The sequence below is a fragment of the Cydia amplana genome, chromosome 20, assembly GCF_948474715.1.
Source record: "Cydia amplana chromosome 20, ilCydAmpl1.1, whole genome shotgun sequence".
NCBI classification, from domain to species: domain Eukaryota; kingdom Metazoa; phylum Arthropoda; class Insecta; order Lepidoptera; family Tortricidae; genus Cydia; species Cydia amplana.
In genome coordinates, this window is record NC_086088.1 from 5,719,718 (window position 1) to 5,741,448 (window position 21,731).

General features: G+C 37.9%; 1 protein-coding gene and 1 long non-coding RNA gene across 2 annotated transcripts in view; both read left to right on the top strand.

The window, feature by feature from the left end:
- The window catches only part of LOC134657479 (dopamine receptor 1-like), a 141,703-nt gene extending 123,323 nt beyond the window's left edge, over window positions 1-18,380 (top strand). The window contains exons 3-8 of the mRNA XM_063513047.1: window positions 2,434-2,524; window positions 6,131-6,311; window positions 6,770-6,898; window positions 10,504-10,749; window positions 17,251-17,498; window positions 17,937-18,380. Coding sequence (XP_063369117.1) covers window positions 2,434-2,524; window positions 6,131-6,311; window positions 6,770-6,898; window positions 10,504-10,749; window positions 17,251-17,498; window positions 17,937-18,244 — 1,203 coding nt within the window. The 3' untranslated portion in view covers window positions 18,245-18,380. The remainder of the gene's footprint in view (window positions 1-2,433; window positions 2,525-6,130; window positions 6,312-6,769; window positions 6,899-10,503; window positions 10,750-17,250; window positions 17,499-17,936) is intronic.
- Window positions 1-21,731, top strand: part of LOC134657598 (uncharacterized) — a 188,166-nt gene that overhangs the window by 82,685 nt on the left and 83,750 nt on the right. The window lies entirely within an intron of this gene.

The window sequence follows — 21,731 nt, forward strand, 5'->3', positions numbered from 1 at the left end:
GTAATGTGAAACCAAGTCGGTTATTTTAATCACTGCCAGGGGGTGTTAAAACCGTATTATCAATAAGATATTTTTAATTTGTAATACGTATAATGACTTTTTACATGTAATGTTTTTGATGGAATCTCATCTCTTTTTGTAGACAGTCCTTCTTTTCGGGTACTCATACCCATACTCTGTATACACATATCATAACTAAACACATCTTAATTCATACTCACATCGTACATCGTAGTGTACCTTTACCTACTATTTGTAGGAACTGCAACAGTAACTTTGTAATAGCATATATTTATATGGGATTACAAACTTACTTATGCAGTTCTTAGATCTTTAATACGTGACTGATATTGCAATATTTTTTGATTTTCTATGGCTTGATAAGCTGAAAACTACTTATGTTTAAAATTTGAAGCTTGTGGGTATGCTAGAACTGCCTTAGAATTATGATGATCTTAGGTGAGTGAGTGTGTCAGTGTCGAAACTAAGGAACTTTGACGTACAATAATTCTTAAACAAGTTCAGATTTAATGTTTTTGAGAATATATCTAAAACATGTTAAGCCCTATATGTCACTGAAAATTCAGGGTTCTAGCTTCAGCCAGCACAAAATTACCGGACGTCGAAAATGGCCTGAATCGCTTCGATAAAAGGATGGTACGGCCGTGCCTCTTTGTTTTGCTGGACTTGGAGGGGGCACTACCGTGCCCCCAGATGTGAAAACCGCGTAGCTTGGTATGTGCTGAGAACGCTTAACGACATGCGGGGTTTGTAATGGGGTAATCTTCATAAAATTACGTTCTCAAGGTGAATGTTCTTTAATGTCAAATATCAGGTCGATTGAGCGATTAAGAAAGCCGTTTAGGGGTTGGTTGGTGTAGCTGTACTGTACATGACTCAGATACCTTACAGTCGCTTGTTATCAGTTAGATAATCGCTTTCAACAACATCGTCACGGACAAAAATATAAATTATAAAATAACAAGTCTACGGTGGCAACTGTATTTACCACCAGTTTAATATAAATTGTATTATGTGGTCATGGCAACGATTAGACCGGAGATATAATTTATATTATAGCCGTTTTACTGAAATGAACCCAATGCTGGTACATTTTGTATAGCCTAGAATGTTTGTGGGGCACCCGGGCGGAAAACGTCCGTCTGGGCGTCCCATCAGGTACCGCTGGAGTGACGGAAGCCCAAAAAGACCAAGCCCCGTAGACAACATGCCAATCGCTAACGCTACGTAGCGAACGAAACGCAACTGTCACTGTCACACTTATATGGAAGAGTGATAGAGAGACACCATGCGATTCCATGGCGAAGCGATAGCGATCGGCACCTTGGCTAGACCGCCTGTCCGCCCTCGGAATACCCAATTGGCGTGAAGTGGCGCAGGATAGGGCAGGGTGGCGCTCTCTTGTGTCAGAGACCAAGATCCTTTTTGGGTCACTGAGCCAGTGACGTATGTGTGTGTGTATGTGTGTAGACATAGACATAGACATAGACATCCTTTATTGGTAATGATAGATTACAGGTCACAACTTACATATTATTCAATTATTATACATACGACATTATTTACACATTATTTACACACAACTTATTTGTTCATTACGGTCACATAACAATTTATGTGTATGTAGAATGTTTGTACAAGCAGGATCCCATATCCGGAATCTCCATTATTCTTAAATTAAACAAATTGCAAATTGATCATCATCATCATCATAACTTAAGAGCTTTGCTCTTGTCGGTCGAGTAATCGCCAGTCATTTCTTTCTTGTGTCATTTAATTTCCTCATACGACGTATCATTTTTTATTTGGCTAAGATAAGTTATTCTAGGTTTCCCTTCTTCTCTTGTCTTTTCAATCCTGCCTTCAAAGATGTTCAGGAACAACTTGTCATGCCGTATCAGGTGTCCTACCATCATGCCACTCCTATTTCTTATAGTACTGAATAAGCTTCGCTTTTCTCCTATCATACTCAGGACTTCTTCATTCGTCTTCCTTTCAGTCCAACTGATCCTTTCCATCCTCTGCCAACACCACATTTCGAAAGCTAACCTTTTTCTATCTTTTTGTCTCAGTGTCCATGTCTCACTCGCATACAACGCAATGCTCCAGACACAGACAAGACATCCTCTAGACAGCATAGTAACGCTACCCCCTCTGCCACTTATACGGTAGTTTCACTCCATCTTCGAGTCAATCCCGTTCCGTGATTGGTCCGTGTCTTTGAACGGACCAATCACGGCACGGGATTCGCTCACCGCGTCCCCCCGCACCCCCGTATTTTTGGCAGCATCGGTTTCATGAAATAATTGCTCTAAACTCTAGAGGATTCCTAGTCTATGGCTCCAGATAAACACCTTTATCAATCGTTTTTTGGCTTGTAAATTGATAACACGCCCGTTTTTGTGTCGGCAGGCAGTATTCGAGTTCAATGAGACGGCGACGGTGGAGTACAGCGATGGCGAGGACCCGGACGCCGTCACTTTGCTATCCGTCCTCCTCGTTGGTAAGATACAGTACTGCCCCATTAGTGTAAGGCCAGTAAGGCCTGAGTGGACGCACGAGTAGGGCGTGCAGCGTGGCGGGGCATGCGGCGTGCATGTTAAACAAATGCAAACGTATAGGAGCGGCCTTAGTGCACGCTGCTCAAATTACTTGTGAGTCCGACGCCACGCTACACGCCCCGCCGAACGCTCCACTTCGAACGTCCACTCAGGCCTTACACTTACGCAGAACGAAGCAACGCTGATGCAGATTCGAATGTTACCTTAACAGCAGTAACAGCCAACGGAAACTCATTCAATTGTTTATCAAAAATTCCAAATTCAAACTGGTTTGGTATGTGTAGTGGTGCAGAATAACATACCTAGTATACCTACCAACCATCGGTATATCTTAGGGTAACATTCCATTTCCGACCGCAGCTGCACGACTGGTACGGAACGCGTCGGTGTTACTGTCAATTTCCATAGTAAAATGAACAGTAGTGCAGCTGTCGTTGGAAATGGACTGTCACCTTAAATCCAAATGTTGCCTTAACTGCAGCCAGTGGAAACTCATTCAATTGTTTATCAAAAAATCAAAATTCAAACTTCAAAAACAAAATTGGTTTGGTATGTGTAGTGATGCAGAATAACATACATACCGACAATCGGTATCTTATCTATCTAATAGCTTTAAACGAGCAATTCTTGCATACTTATTTACTTATTTATATATTTATTTATTTATATGTATATATATTTCGGGGATCTCGGAAACGGCTCTAACTATTTCGATGAAATTTGCTATATGGGGGTTTTCGGGGGCGAAAAGTCGATCTAGCTAGGTCTTATCTCTGGGAAAACGCGCATTTGTTTTTATATATTTTCCGAGCAAAGGTCTCCCAGATATTATTTAATGTCGCTTCTTACCCGCTGTTACTCGAAAAGACGGTCGTAAAAGTTATAAGTTACAATAACGTACCTACTTCTAAACTACCAGACTTGAAATAAGCAAAGATTTTATTCGAGAGTACTTGATACTCGTATTTAAACCGAATCTTAAATGGCATTTTCATCCAAGAAATATTAACATTATAAGTCCTTAACTCTAAAAGCGGCACGCGTCGACGGCATTTAGCGCTCGATTCATTTTCCTTTCAGCCTCTTGCCGTTAAAATTTATTTAACAGCGACTAACTCTAAAATGGATTTTATCGGATTAATGAAACATCAAAACGGTATGTTACTATGGAGTTGCTTGACGATGAATAAAAATTGACATCATTAACCTTTTCATAGAGAAATATAGTAAGACACGAGTGCTCACTCCATACATCAGTTTTGGTACCAAAAAGACTATTATTTTCATAGTCTACATCTAGCATCGAGTAACGGAACTATCAGTACAGCTATTGTCAAGTAGCAGTGGTGACAGTTCTGCTACACGATGCTAGATGTAGACTATGAAAATAATAGTCTTTTTGGTACCAATACTGATGTGTGGGGTAAGCAATCTATGTATTTTTTTCTCTATGACCTTTTGTACCTACGCCGATGTCAAAAGATTGCTACATAGGTAATGAATTTTAACTTTATGGAAGGTCAATTTGGATACTAATGGGTTTGGGACAAAGCATATTATTATAAAAGGTTTATTATTAAAAGTAATAAATTAATAAACTAACTCGGCTCTTTTGGATAATAATAAAAAAATCGAAGTCATAAAAAGGCGGTGATCAATTTTAAGTACTTCTACGTTGATATCGATACTTAATGCTTAATTAAAACTTGTTTTCACGATAAACTTCAGCAAAATTTCTTTATAAATTGTGACCCTTTAATTCTCCAACGGACCTCAGTCACTCCTAATCTCGCCAGAGCACAATAGGCCTTCGGTTGATTCGGGAGGAATATTCAACAATCCCGAACGAAATGAATTTCACCTTTTGCACCGCCCAAAATATAATTTTATGGGGGACAATGGGACGAAATTCAATTTATTTTCCTCGTAACGGGTGGAAAAAAAAACTAGACCTGCATTCTAAACCGAATTCGAGTTTAATAAATGGCTGGGATTTAATCACCAACTCAGTTTTCATATTACTGCAGCATATGTTATTTATTTAAGGGATGTATTTGAAGCATTTTATCTTTATAGATTGAATTCAAAATATTTTCAATGATAACACATTTATTCAAATTAAATTACATTGAAATGAAATGCGTTTATTTTGCTTAACATTATGTACAGATAAGTTGGTAAAGTCAATTGTATTATGTCCAGACCAGCTATCATGGTCGCATTTTTATCACCTGTCATGCCATGCGTCACTTTCGCACTTACATATTTGTTAGAACGTGACAGCCATGGTGACAAATGATAAAGAGCCGGCCATCTTAGCCCTACAGATAATGTCAATACCTTATACTAGTAGGCATGCAAAATTTTATAAAATCATCATTAAAGAACATTACAATTAAAAATTAAATAAATTGACACCCTTGCACAGTCCCACATCGGGGCGACTCGCATCCAGGTTGGCGCTGCGGCTGATCAGGCCCAGATTCTCAAGCGCCGCAAATACTCGACCTTAGTTAACGACTATGAGTTTGCGGCGCTTGCAGTTGAGACTCTGGGACCTTGGTCATCCGACATGAAGGAATTTATGAGGGCTTTGTCGGCGCGGCTGGTCGATTCTACGGGGGACCGTAAGGCTGGCGCGTACCTCTCTCAGCGTATCGCGCTAGCGGTACAGAGAGGTAACGCCGCCAGTGTAATGGGGCCCATGCCGCGGGCCGAACTGTTGGACGGGGCATTTCTTTAATGATTGGGCCCTTTTTTTTATACAGTATTTATAGGTAATTAAGTACTAATTTGAAATTCTGGGAAAAATCTGCAACGAAAAGTAATATGTATGTAGTATATATGTACTACATGTGAGGCATTCCACTAGAGTGCTGATTATACTTACTTCTCAAAATGCTACGTAAAAGATTTTTAGCATGGAGATTTATAACCGTTCATGGTCAAAAGATTGATTCTCTTAGTAAAATATTGCAGCTGCTTAGGTAATTTTTGACTACTAATATACAATAACAGAAGGGTTCGAAACGTCAAGATGGAGTATAAATTAAATTCCATCTTAACGATGATACACATGCTGTCCTGCCCAGCGAACCCGCACACATGTTCCGTGCAAGATCTACGGAACGCAACAGACAGGGGGCCGATTTTTGAATTTCGATCGCTCGATTTCGTCACTCGAAAATCGGTGGAAAACGGCGAAGTGCTGATTTTTGAAATACGAGCGGTAGAAATTTGGAATCTAGTGATATTGACCACTCGTTTTCAATTCTATTAGTAGAATTTACAGGCCTAGTAGTGGAGATATTACTGAAAGAAATACACGAAATCGAGCAGTAGAATTTCAAAAATCGGCCCCCAGGGCGTTAAGCGTCGCTGCCTTCTGATCCCGCTTAATATTAAATACGAAACCATCGACACGAGAAGAAGAAGAAGTATAAATTCAATATACCTACGCGATATACTCAGTTTTAATAGCGTTATTTCATGAGTAACTATCCCGGTAACCGAAGACAATATTATTAATGTACTTAATTTGTCCCCAGGCATATTCCTGTCCCTGCTCATATTCCTGAGCGTGGCCGGTAACATCCTAGTATGCATAGCCATCTACACAGACCGGGGGTTGAGGCGTATCGGCAACCTGTTCCTGGCTTCACTAGCTATCGCAGATATGCTGGTTGCCGCTGCCGTTATGACGTTTGCTGGAGTCAACGATTTGTTGGGGTAAGTTACAGCTATTAGAGTATGTATGTAATCAATCTAAGCCTGTTCAATCGCAACTCCTAGCCATGCTGGTTGCTGCTACGGCGGCGTTTGCTGTAGCAATTTGTTGGCGAATTTTAAAGCGTTTTAAAACCCCAACAATGAAAATTTAGTCATTTTATTTGATTATGTTTTAAGTTAAAAATGTAATTGTTTATCAAGATGCGTCTTTTCAGTAACGGATAAATTCATTTACACAATTACATAGGAACAAGAATATTTAACATTAACAGATACTTAGCCACTTATAGGTGAACACAGATCACTAGTTAACTACGGTGTGGATGCACTTGGACATTCATAACAAAGAGAATATATAGTATAGAAAGTTATTGTCATAGTAAATTTACTGCCATCTATCGACACACGATTAAAACTAAAAATGTATTCGTTCATAATAAGGAATTCAATTCCAACAGTTACTGGGTATTCGGCGAGCAGTTCTGCGATACCTGGGTCGCGTGTGACGTCATGTGTTCCACCGCCTCCATCCTCAACCTGTGCGCCATATCTCTGGACCGATACATCCACATCAAGGACCCTCTAAGGTAAGATAATAAGCCATCTGAGGATGCACCATGCACCATCTATCTGGATTGAAATCTAATACCTTTAAACGAGCAATTCTTGTTTATTTATATATATATTTCGGGGATCTCGGAAACGGCTCTAACGATTTCGATGAAATTTGCTATATGGGGGTTTTCTGGGGCGAAAAATCGATCTAGCTAGGTCTTATCTCTGGGAAAACGCGCATTTTCGAGTTTTTATATGTTTTCCGAGCGAAGCTCGGTCACCCATATATTATCCATAATATATCAAGAATCCTGTGAAGTAAATAGTTTTACAATTGATTCCCTTAGGTATTTATTTTGCACAGGGTATCCATGATTACCAAAAACACACACGCCACCGGTTTAATTCCACTGCCAGTCCACTGGCTTGGGTTCGACGACGGTTCCACCCTTCCACACATCGATTGAATCCCCTTTTCTACCCTATCTATGTATTATCTACTCCTTTGCCTATGTATTATGATTGTTATAATAAATGCTTGTTTATTGTCTAATTTCCATGATAAAACGGAACAGGAATCAAGTTGCGATTCAAAAACCAAAAATAATTTATAAAAGATTCTAAGAATCCTATTTTTGTATTCCATTTTGAAACATTTATTCTTCCACTGCCGATACTAAAACTCCGCTGTTTGCACCTAATTGAAAAAATAAAATACAGGCTGTATTTCCTTTATGATACTTCAAATTTACAAATATCGGGAAAATGTAAAAAGCTCTGATTGAATTAAGTTCAGGGGCTTTCAAGTTTATAAAGAGGCTTTATGGGGAAGCTGTCAGAAAATTTACTTTCTCTGCTCAATTGGGATTCCTGTCAGGCATGAGGGTTTTGGAAACATAATACGACACCATTAGGAAAAAATATCAACTTACATGACAAATTGACTTTAGAAGCATTTTGGCTCACTTTTAGCAAGAAACTATAAGTAGTTTGTGTTTGTACTTGATAAAATGGTAGTAGTAGTAGTAGGTTTATTTTACTAAACACAGGTTTAAAAAAAATACAGTTCCTACTTACAGAAAAATGGTCGCTTAGGCTGTTTTTATTTACATTAAAATGATAGAGTAGGTGGATGTTCTTTGACATTGTGTCATCCGTGACATGAGTCACTTCTTTCAATTTTTATGCAATTTCTTCATCTATAGAAATTAAGGTCATTTTTAGTGTACCGCACCAAACTTTGTTCGCGGTACACTTTTGAGATCACTTTGTCCTAGCAAATCAGAAAATGGTTTTTTTTAACACTGATTTAAACTTTCACGATTTTTACACATTATTAAATTGTACAACGGGACTTAATCGCGTATCTAAGTTTTAAGATTTACCTCCGACGTTTCGAGGATGGCGTTGTCCCCGTGGTCTCGGAGAAGATACGCGATTAAGTCCCGTTGTACAATTTAATAATGGGTTTTTATAGTTGTGAAATAACTCAATTCAATATTCCAAAATTAACCTTGAATTTAATATTATTTTGTCGTATCAGTTGACCAATTAACTGAGATTAAATAACTCTTATTATAATAATATCGCTATCAATCATGCACGCTGACGAAAATAGATCTAGAACAACTCCATTCAATCTCCAATATTCGTCAAAATGAAAAGAAAATACCTATGTTTAACTAGAAATAACTCAAACGTTCTGAGCGCTTTACGTCGTCGCACGACTTATTCGCCCGACGTCGCTACGGACATGAGTCGCGCGATGTCGCCGGATCAAGCGACATCCGTCGATTCTGCTTGATATGTCGCCGACACGTGTCGCGGGACATTTGTACCCTAGTGCATCCCTGCAGCGGTATCATGGTCGCGTTTTTATCACCGGTCATGTCATGTCATGCGTCACTTTCACACTTACATACTAGTTAGAACGTGACGGGTATGATAAAGAACCGGCCATCTTAGCCCTTCTGGCCTTAGTTAATTAACATTTCTTGGTCAGCAGCAAAGTTGGTGTAGTCCCAATCCGATTTTAACCTTTATATTCCTTGTTTACAATGCGCGTTGAATAGCTTGATTGCTCAAAGGCTTATGGCCCCAACGATCAAAGGCATCCGTTTCATGGCTCCTCTCCACGATGGGCCAGCGCCGGCCACTCCAAGGGACGCATTTATGCGTTAGTGGGAGCAAGTGATATTGCTATCTCATTGTGCCGTATGGCTGCGTCCCTTGGAGTGGCCGGCGCTGGCCCATCGTGTAGAGGAGCCATCAAAATAAAATTAACCGATGATGAAAAAACTTATCAAATTGTTAAAACAGAATCAGCCGCATTGATAATCAGTGATCGTTAATTTTCCAGCAATTTTGGTGCAGCATAGTAAAAATAAAGGATTTTCTTCATTTTTTTTCAAGGGAGAGGATTAGTTAAGGTTAATATTATTGTTATTAACCCTAATTATCTATTCCACCTAGAGTAGGGCATACATATGCTTTGAACCAACAATTAATGCTGCACCAAAATTGCTGTAAAATTAACGATCACTGTTGTGATCACTGATTTTAACAAAATGAGCCTCTGATTAATGTACAAGTTCGACATTTGATCGGGATAGTGACTGGTTAAATGAATTGTAACAACAATGAAATGTAATTAATTTTGAGATGTATTTTCATGTTTCGGAAAACCAAATTTAACAACGCGTAAATTTTGTCATTTGTATTTGATTTATAAACACATTTTAGTAACTAAATTTGGTTATATTTTTGGAGCTAATACGTAAATAAGATACGATGAAAAATATATATTACCTGAAAAAAAATAAGAATTTTGAAGTATAATAAATGATAACAGCTTTAGTGTAAGGCCTGAGTGGACGCTCGGAGCGGAGCGTTCGGCGGCGCATGCAGCAGGGCGTCGGGCTCACAAGTGATTTGAGCAGCGTAAGGCCGCTACCATACGTTTGCATTTGTTTAATATGCACGCCGCACGCCCCGCCCCGCTGCACGCTCAACTTGAGCGTCCACTCAGGCCTTACACTTACATAGTTGAATGCATAATATTAGGGAAGTTCACGGGTGAAGTGAAGATTTCAAATTGAATTTCAAGTTTTAAGATGATGTCCAGAATATTCTTATAAAAGTAACTGTTACACTAATTTAGGTACAAATTTTTTGGGTTCTTGTTAATTGGTCTTCGCATAAAATTTGCAATTAAATTTAAATTAACACAATTACCACGGATGTAATATCGAGTTGGCAATGAGACTCCATACTCGACTCCAAAGCCGCGATCGCCGATTTTCTGTTTTGACCGGCAAAAGCCCTAGAAGTGGTTGATAAAAAAACCTATGTATGAAATTACTCATCTTCCTCACGTTGTCCCGGAATTTTGCCACGGCTCATGGGAGCCTGGGGTCCGCTTGACAAGTAATTGGCGAAGGCACTAGCTTATACGGAAGCGACTGCCATCTGACCTTCCAATCCCAGAGGGTAAACTAGGCCTTATTGGGATTAGTCCAGTTTCCTCCCGATGTTTTCCTTCACCGAACAGCGCTTGGTAAATATCATATATGGAAATTACTATAGGTAGATATTTTTACAACGTTCAAGCGAAGCGTATTAACGTTTTTTTTATCAGGTACGGCCGTTGGGTGACCCGTCGTGTGGCCGTAGCGACCATCGCCACAATCTGGCTGCTGGCGGGCCTCGTCAGCTTCCTGCCGATCTCGCTCGGCCTCCACCGGCCCCACGAGGAGGCCACGGCTACGCAGAGGCCGCCTCGGTACCCGACCTGCGCGCTGGTGCTCACGCCGACGTATGCTGTGGTCTCGAGCTGTATATCCTTCATACTGCCCTGTATCGTCATGATCAGTATATACTGCAGGTGAGTTGGCATATGTTTACAGTTCTCATAAGACAATATCCTACATTAAAGTCAGTCGCTACAATGCGATATGAACTTGTAAAACGATTATTTTGTCTTTAGTTGTTTTTCTGTGTTGCTTTTTAGCCGTGTGGAATTTTGTTTTTATTTTTTTATTCTAACATTCCTCTTTTCTTCATCTCCAATCAATCAATCAAACTTTTATTGATAAAATAGAAGTATTTTATATGTCAATACATTATTTCCATTACAACACACATTATTATTTTATACATGAAAACATTAACTTACACAGAATCTCATGATTTGATGTTTTTTTCCGTTCTCACAACGCGTAACGAAAAATCTATGTGGCGCATCTATAGAACTACACATAGGAAGCGCCCCGTCACATATCGTTCTGTATTAAGTTTTAACGTGAAATATTTTTCAAACCGGTCAGCAACGTGTCACTTCCTGAAACACGCCTTAGCACCGGACAAATAATAAATAAAACATCCTTGAAAGATCCTATCACGAAAAAACTCATAGAAAAAACAAAACCACATATCGGGCATTAGATAATTCAACAACAAATCTATTTGAGAGAAAATACAGATTCTTATTTCGGCTTCACGTGTACTTAAAATGAAAGACACGACACATTCTTAATAAGAGTACAAACTAAAAGAACGTGTCGAAAAAGAAAAACTAAAAAAGCGGCCAAGTGCGAGTCGGACTCGCCCATGAAGGGTATTTAGGCGATTTATGACGTATTAAAAAAACTACTTACTAGATCTCGTTCAAACTAATTTTCGGTGGAAGTTTGCATGGTAATGTACATCATATATTTTTTTTAGTTTTATCATTCTCTTATTTTAGAAGTTACAGGGGGTCTCTCGCGCAAACTATTCAGTTTAGAAAAAAATGACCTTAGAAACCTCAATATCATTTTTGAAGACCTATCCATAGATACCCCACACGTATGGGTTTGATGAAGAAAAAAAATTTTGAGTTTCAGTTTTGTATGGGGGACCCCCAAAATTTATTGTTTTTTTTTTTCTATTTTTGTGTGAAAATCTTAATGCGGTTCACAGAATACATCTACTTACCAAGTTTCAACAGTATAGTTCTTATAGTTTCGGAGAAAAGTGGCAGTGACATACGGACGGACAGACAGACAGACAGACAGACATGACGAATCTATAAGGGTTCCGTTTTTTGCCATTTGACTACGGAACCCTAAAATCGTGGGTCTATTGTGTTGAGGTGTCACGTACAAAACAGAAGAGACTTGAATTGCCTCTACTTAATGTCCTTTGTTGTATGAGTTTCAAAGACTTCAAATCAGCTACAAGATAAATATGTAGGTGTATTTTCACATTAAACCAGATTTAATATTATATTATTAATGTTATTATAAACTTTGAATACCCTACGTAAATAATAAACATGTTATTGTACAACATAAGTAGGTACACGCAGCATAGATTAAACAAAAAGAAATACGAACTTTCCTTTGAGGGTATCATCCTATTACGATTGAATTAACAATCTGTATGGATACTGAATAATTAATTTAGAATGTTACGAACCCTGTCAGTAGTCTATAGTTTTTTGTTTATCGAAATCAGGGACCATTGTCAATACTATTTATAATGTTCAGAATTTATTCATTACCCAAACGGGTACCTACACCTAGCATAGAGGTTCACAATATAAAATTTGTTTGTCTGTGTGGGATGAGCCTATCCGCCGTATTCTAACAATGCTTATAAGATATCACAGCGATACTATACCGATCTGTCAGTGTCTGAAGTCACATTTCTTCAACCAAAAACGTCACTTTTGACATTGATAGATCGGTATCGTATACCTAGCTGTCTGTAAGATGTCAATCTTATAAGCATTGTTTGAATATGGCCTTATATGCATTATCTACCTAATAGTAGGTACTATTTCTGTAAAGTTTACAGTTTTCACCAAAACAACAAATACTTAACATTTAATTATAATAATACTAAGTTTCTCAAGTTTGTTTGAAATTAGACGTCTTTAGCAAAAATGTTTACGCTGAACGCTAAAGACACTTCGTTGGAGATACAGATTACGAACTAGATAGATCATATAATAAATATAAAGCAGACTGTAATGTATGATTATTATATCAAGAAATTACAAGTGTCAGGCCGAAGATCGAAGTTACGCTTTCATTTAAAAGTTTTACTTGCAACACTTCTCCTATTTGTATTACAATTTTTAGCATTTAAAAACTACATATACCTACCTAGTTTTTTAATTTTATTATTCACTCAAAGTTTTAAGTAATTTTACCATGTCGTTTTAAATAAGGGCGCAACCTCAATTATATGATTTTGTAGCTGTTAAGTTCCCGGGATAACGATGGACTGTCAAATGGTCGTCAAATTCATTCGACGCCATTTTACTTACTTTACTATGTAAGTAAGTACTTTGATTTGGTGGCTTCGAATCTTCGTATATGCTAAGCTAATTAATTCATTATACGTTTTAACTCACGTAGCCAAGAAACGAAAACGGAAACCAAGCCCGCGAGAACATATAACTTATATTACTCACGTATTTGTAATCAGTACCTAATCACTCACGCCAGGCGACATGTTTCGGCGAGACTATGTTTCCATTTTCAAGCAATAACAGTGCATAAGTAGCGGTCACGATAGCCGCGCGCCGCGTTTATGTTTTATAGTGCCGAATCTATCAGGGGTTAGTCTATGGTCAGACATAAATACGTGTCTAAAGATAAGTGTGTTTTGAGACAACATTTAAGAACTTTGTAAAAGATAATTATCAAATCTTTCGCTTATTTAATGAAACAAGTATTGTCTGAAAGATAATATTGTATTAAAAGTTCTTGTTTCCTTTGTCTTGAACTTTAACGTAAATAATAGGTACCTAATATAAATAATAAATATTATAGGACATTTTTACACAAATTGACTAAGCCCCACAGTAAGCTCAAGAAGGCTTGTGTTGTGGGTACTCAGACAACGATACGAAAACAACCATGACTCAGGAACAAATATCTGTGCCAATCACACAAATAAATGCCCTTACTGGGATTCGAACCCAGGACCGCGGCTTCACAGGCAGGGTCACTACCCACTAGGCCAGACCGGTCGGCATATCAGTCATATCATCAAGTCAAACAGTCAATATAAAACAGTTCCGTTACAATTATGTAGGTATTATTATGTATTATACATATTACTTAGATCATGCGTAGCCTAAACTTTGCATAGGTAACTAACATGTATTACTAGTAGTTCGCCCCGAACTGAGAACTCGCGGTTCGCCAAAAATATCAATTGAATGCAGTCGTCAAAGGATCGAAAACCGCGTACGATTTATTGCAAGGTCTGTGGAGCCCTTAACTGATACTGTATCTGTGGTAAGCCGAAATATTTCCTGTCAAATGTCAAATACCTATATATTATGTTTATTTTATTTTATTTTTATCTTGCTAATTATTTCAAAATGGTAAATTTAAAAACGATATCATAAAAGTGTAAGCCGAGCACTTTCATTTAATACCAAACTCGACCATACTTTCTTGCAAATAAAATGACCAGAATAGCAAGACACCTCACAAACAGCTTTTTGGCCTTCTAAGCTCTTCTAGCTCAATAACCCCTTGATCGATCCTGCTCATAATTTAATGTCCTAAATATAATGCCCTCGACTACACGTTTACCCAATTTCATTTAAATTAGAACAAATTTACTTAAGTTATTGTGTATCAAACTATCTTCTGACAGTTCAGCTTAAAAACATCGAAATGCCGGGACGTGCCGCTAGCCAGCCGCGTGATCAAAGTTGAATGTAAGAACTTCGCTTCGCTTCGCTCGCTCGTTCGATTATCATTAAATGTTTTAAAGCTCCAAGTAAAGTAAAGTGAGTTCAATATTAAGTGGCAAATAATGAAAACAAAAATATGATAGTTTAATAAAACTATTAAAAAAAACCGGCCAAGTGCGAGTCGGACTCGCGCACGGAGGGTTCCGCACCATCAACAAAAAATAGAGCAAAACAAGCAAAAAAACGGTCACCCATCCAAGTACTGACCCCGCCCGACGTTGGTTAACTTCGGTCAAAAATCACGTATGTTGTATGGGAGCCCCACTTCAATCTTTATTTTATTCTGTTTTTAGTATTTGTTGTTATAGCGGCAACAGAAATACATCTTCTGTGAAAATTTCAACTGTCTAGCTATCACGGTTCGTGAGATACAGCCTGGTGACAGACGGACGGACGGACAGCGGAGTCTTAGTAATAGGGTCCCGTTTTTACCCTTTGGGTACGGAACCCTAAAAACTATTATTAAAGTGCTCCCATACAAAAAACCTCATTTTTTTGCCGTTTTTTCTCGATATTACGGAATGGTACGGAACCCTTCGTTCGCGAGTCCGACTCGCACTTGGCCGGTTTTTTAGTATAAAAAGTATATACATGTAAAACTAAAGAAACTTAGGCACCAATCCATGTCCTACTGTTCATAGCTAAAATATAAAACTGTATTTATAAAACTAACGAAAATCTGTCACTGTCACGTCTACCTAGCCCTAGCCTAGGATAAAGGTTTATAAAATGGCTCTAATATTTCATGAAAACTGATTTAGGTACGCGTCAACGTTGTCCAAGTGATATCTTATTTTTTGTCAAGTTATACAAAAGGTCGCTCATATTTCATGACATATAACTTGACTATCTAGGTTGATACATTATTATAGTGAAGCATAAACAAACCTGGGATAACTTAGGGCTAGTGTTGTGAATAACGCTCATTTTAAGGCTTAAAGGCTCAAACCCTTAAGACTCTCGAGGCTTAACGCCTCATAGGCGGCAAAGACGATTTCTTACGTCCATACGCGTAAAATAAATAAATACAATTCTCAAATATAGTCGAGTCTTCAAGACTTACGAGTCTTAAGGGCTCGAGTCTTGAAGCCTAAAAATAAGCGTTATTCACAACACTGCTCGGGGCTCTTATATTAAAGTGACGTAGCAAAATATTATTTCTTAAACATGACTCCATTTTCATTTATTAACTAAAAGTACTTACATAAATAGTGAAATTTATCTTAAGTCATAAAAATACCATTAGGTACCTACATTATTATATGTATATCGACATCTTTTTTAGGGTTCCGTAGCCAAATGGCAAAAAACGGAACCCTTATGGAATCGTCATGTCTGTCTGTCCGTCTGTCCGTCTGTCTGTCCGTCCGTATGTCACAGCCACTTTTTTCCGAAACTATAAGAATTAAACTGTTGAAACTTGGTAAGTAGATGTATTCTGTGAACCGCATTAAGATTTTCACACAAAAATAGAAAAAAAAAATTTGGGGGTTCCCCATACTTAGAACTGAAACTCAATTTTTTTTTTCTTCAAACCCATACGTGTGGGGTATCTATGGATAGGTCTTCAAAAATGATATTAAGGTTTCTAATATCATTTTCTTCTAAACTGAATAGTTTGCGCGAGAGACACTTCCAAAGTGGTAAAATGTGTGTCCCCCCCCTGTAACTTCTAAAATAAGAGAATGATAAAACTAAAAAAAATATATGATGTACATTACCCTGCAAACTTCCACCGAAAATTGGTTTGATCAAGATCTAGTAAGTAGTTTTTTTTAATACGTCATAAATCCCTTAAATACGGAACCCTTCATGGGCGAGTCCGACTCGCACTTGGCCGCTTTTTTTATCGATATCAAATCCCTAGAATATGCCCCGAGTTATCACATCAGGTTTGCTTATAAATGAAAGTATTTTAACTGAAATAGTTTTGACAGACATATATGTTATCGCTTAAATCATATTACTCGAGATTTCATCTCGAGTCTAGGCCTTAAGAACAATTATTGGAAACAGACGCCTCATATTGTTTGTTTATATTTGATTATATTGTCCTTTTGTAATGTAGGTAATAAGATATTATTTAGATTGCTGATTAACAATCAGGAAGATTTCATAAAAGACTTTACTGTCATTTAAATACACTGGCTGCGTGTGCGTAGAAAACAGTTCAAACCAAATTAGTTTAAGCCAAAATAAAGACATTAGGGATGTCATTAGGCATGTGAGTGCCGTGGTCGTCAATGTCAGTAGGTACATTGAGGGCCATTTTACTTGTAGACAAATCCATTTAATTTAAAGACCAAATCAAAAGTAAAATCCGAAGCTTAGCCAAGGTGACAATCGCTTTCGCTTCGCCATCGAATCGCTTTGTGTCTCTCTATCACTCTATGATTCCTTATAAGTGTGACAGTGAAAGCGTTGCTTAGTTCTGCGTAATGGGGCAGCACTGACGGCCTAGCCAAGGTGACAATAAAATTGCTATCGCTTCGCTATAGAATCGCTTCGTGTCTCTTTATCACTCTTCCATATTAGTGTGACAGTGACAGTTGCGTTTCGTTCGCTACGTAGCGTTAGCGATTGGCATGTTGTCTACGGGGCCTAATTCCATAACCTTTTCCACAGGCTCTACTGCTACGCTCAGAAACACGTGAAATCCATCCGCGCCGTCACCCGGACCGTCCAGCTGCCGGACAACCGGACCAAGTCCGTCCGGACACGTGTCCACACGCACGTGCACTCGTCCCCGTACCACGTGTCCGACCACAAGGCGGCCATCACGGTGGGAATCATCATGGGCGTGTTCCTGCTGTGCTGGGTGCCGTTCTTCTGCGTTAACATTGTCGCCGCGTTCTGCAAGACGTGTATCCCTGGTACGTCTAATTTCATAATTCAATTGATTTTAAACAGTTTCCAAAATTTCTATTCGTCGTAAAGAACTACATGACTTTCTACATGACTTTTTTTATTAAAAAATGAAACATTCTACAAGCGCGACAGTAGACCGTCTAGGTTAACTCTGCAGCGACAAAATGGTGTGGAGTGGCACTATAAACGTCATAGTTAAAAAGTATTTTATGCAAAAATATCAATCGCTTCTGAAACCGGACCATTCAAACAGACAACCGGAGCCTTAGAATATTTATTGCCATTAAGAATACATTATTACTATTAGTTCCGGAATGTTGATATAAAAAGAAAAAACTTCTTTTTACTTTACAATATCACCAACACAAAGTATTTCCGTCCGTTATGCCTCCGTTGTTTACTTATCCCACAATCATTGCCTAATCTAACCAACATTGTTCCAGACTTAGCATTCAAAATTCTGACATGGCTCGGATATTCAAACTCGGCGTTCAATCCGATCATCTATTCAATATTCAACACGGAGTTCCGCGAGGCGTTCAAGAAAATCCTGACGTCGAGGTACCCGTTATGCTGCGGGTACCAAAGCGTGAGAGCCAACACACCTACCAGAAACGAGAACTTCGTCACAGATTATGGGACGAAGACGTTGGTGGTGCGGAGAAGTGGATCGCTAGGGTTGTCAGGAGTGGACCCGACTCCGAGGTCCTCGGCGGACTCGGTCCGGCCTCTCAGGGACCACCATATCTGACAAGAAGACGGGGGTAGCAACAACCTGCAGCTACTCGACGGGAGCGATGTGGTGTAGGGTTGCTCAACTTCCGAATGTCGATGTCGTGGAACGAATTGTTTAGTCAAGAGCTTCAGCTTTAAATTTCAGTATTAAAGTATAGACCATTATAGTGTATAAATTCTTTATTAGTTTTCAGATACTAAAATTACAGACCAGTGAACATAATATATGTTTTAAGTAATAAAAGCGGCCAAGTGCAAGTCGAACTCGCCCATGAAGGGTTCCGTATTTAGGGGATTTATGACGTATTAAAAAAAAACTACTTACTAGATCTCGTTCAAACCAATTTTCGGTGGAAGTTTGCATGGTAATGTACATCATATATTTTTTTAGTTTTATCATTCTCTTATTTTAGAAGTTACAGGGGGGGGGGGGACACGTTTTACCACTTTGGAGTGTCTCTCGCGCAAACTATTCAGTTTAGAAAAAAATGATATTAGAAACCTCAATATCATTTTTGGAGACCTATCCATACCCCACACGTATGTGTATGATGAAATTTTTTTTTTAAGTTTCAGTTCTAAGTATGGGGAACCCCCAAAATTTATTGTATTTTTTTTTCTATTTTTGTGTGAAAATCTTTTACCAAGTTTCAACAGTATAGTTCTTATAGTTTCGGAAAAAAGTGGCTGTGACACACGGACGGACAGACAGGGGTCGTTCTCGCATTTCGTGCAAATCGGTGTTTTCGGAAATTTACCAAAAATGTGGTGGCGTTTTCAAATATCTGTGAATGCAAGGTTGTAACATAGGGCCTAAAGTATATGTCTCTCCAATGAACAATTCTAAAAAGATATGTATTTTCTTTATATGTACAATTAACACCCAATTTTTTCATTCATCTCTACATGTAACGCGTGAAGATATAACTTTGACCTACATTTTAACCTTAAGATACTACAAATAGAAAATTCGTTGTTTGTTCAATAAATGACTTATTTAGTTATGTTTTAAATCGTATAATATTAGAAGCTAGAAATAAATAATAAAAACTATACAGCCTTATAAGTGTATGGTTCAAGTAATTTCTTCATTACCGACGCGAGAAATAGATTAGCTATATTTTGCTATATAGCGAGGGTATATAGCGCCTACCGCCGATGCAACACATTGTTCGTCAGTCAGTTGGCCGCGTGATCTCGTAGCGGACGCCCGTGTGCCGCTGTTAGCGAAAATATATACGATCTCTCGGGTCGGGAAGGAGTGTGGTTCTCGTTAGTCTTCATCGCCATCGCGTGATTTATACAGTAAGTAGCAAGTGTACATTATTATAATTATACGTAATGAAGTGTTTTAGTGTCCCCTTTCAGATGGTTTATTCTGCAAAATTAAGGTCTGATGCCAACTGATGTAGGCGACAAAAACTTCCAAAACTTCATTCATATCGATTTCATTCACTTCTTTTCCTTCTAATTTTACTGGGAAAGGTAATGAATGACTTAAGAAGGTAATGATAATATATTCGAGGCAGTGCATTTAATGGAAAGAGGCTTAGTTATTATAAATATTACGTTGTTATAAACATTTAAAACTGTATATGATAATAGGGGAGCCCAACCGGGGAGCCATTGTAGTCTAAGATGGTCGACCTTCACCGATATGTCTGACGGATGAAACTTACATATTATGAAAGAAAATATATTCCTGAACATAAATAAATAGGGTTGCTTAAAGAAATATGGTCAAAACTATGTTTAATTATTTTTTGAAAAAAAAAATTTTTTTTCTTCAAATTTCACCGATCTGTCTGACAAACGAAATAAGTTCCAATGGAAAGTATACAACTTGTACAATATAAATCAACTAGGTTGCCTATCTTTTTCCGGTCACTATTATGTGGTTATAGGGTTGCTTGCGAAAATCCGGTCACAAATAAGGTTTGCCAGGCTTTTAAATAAAATAAGAAGGGAAGACTTTTAGCGATAACTCATAAACGGCTTAACTTATCAAGTTCGCTTTAATTTTGTTTGAATGAGTTTATTAAGCACTATTTTTATGATTTTTTTCCATATTTTTTGGATCGATTTTTCAAAAGTTAGAAGGAATAACCGTTTTTTATTCTTTCTAAATTATTATTTCCGAATTGATTGACTTTATCAAAAAATGTTGTTTGCAAACTCCTATTTATTTTTAAAGACCTATCCGACGACACCCCACACTATAGGGTTAAAACGATAAAAAAAAATTACATAGGTACAAAACGCGAATGATTTAAATATATTTTGTCTATGCTAATTTTTGAAAATTTGAAAACTATGTTTTATGTGATATGGTGCGCAGATGATCAAACCGACTTAACAAACACTTGGGGTTAACAATCTCGACTTATAATGATGATAAGTAAATGGTGAATGTACCATCTAGCTTGAACATTATAAGTTGAGATTGTCAACTCCAAGTGTATGTCAAGTCGGTTTGATCATCTCCGCAGTGCTTAAGACACATGTTTTTAATATTGTTGATTTTAATTGGTGTTAATTTTCTTGAAATACAGTTTTTTATATAAATAATAAATAAATAAATAAATAAATATTGGGGGACATCTTACACAGATCAACCTAGCCCCAAACTAAGCAAAGCTTGTACTATGGGTGCTAGGCGACGATATACATACGTATATAGATAAATACATATTTATATACATAGAATATGTTCGATTTCATAAGTTTGTTTCATTACCGTCCACTGATAAAATTACCATCTCGGCCGAATTCATTACCAGCGCGTAGTTCATTACCAGTAGCCTTATTAAATGAAAAGTAATAACGTTACAAAGGTGCCTTTAGCAGAAAAATGTTAATAAATGAATCCACAAATTGACGAAACTCAAAAGTTTACCATTTAAAACAAAAATTACAAATCGAGAGAATCTCACCGATTTGCACGAAATGAGAGAATGACCCACAGACAGACAGACATGACGAATCCATAAGGGTTCCGTTTTTTTACATTTGGCTACGGAACCCTAAAAATAAGGTAGTTAGCCTACTTACCCTATTTCTACGTCTACGTGACCGTAAGGGGCGTAAGGCGATCACGTGACCGTAAGCCCCGTAAGGTGGCCACTCATAATTTAAATGGCATTTAAATCAATAAAGAAAAATTCAATGTATCGTGTTATATACCGGGCGTCGGTAACATAGTGAGGTGAGTTTTCACTTCTATCGGCACTCCCGGAGTGCAACCGTTGTTGCTTGTTACTACCTAGTACTATATAAAATCAATGTACCAGTCACCTGCAATAATATGTTACTCTTCGAAGGCCGCAAAAACATATGACATCGCTTTTTCGGTTCTACAAATAGGATCGTGTCAGATATTTTCGCGGCCTTCGTTGTGTAACATAATTGCAGGTGACTGGTACATTGATTTTATTTTAATGTCTGAAAACTAAATGGAGTGTTTTTATTATGTTCGCTACCTAATACTGTTGTTGGTTTAAGTT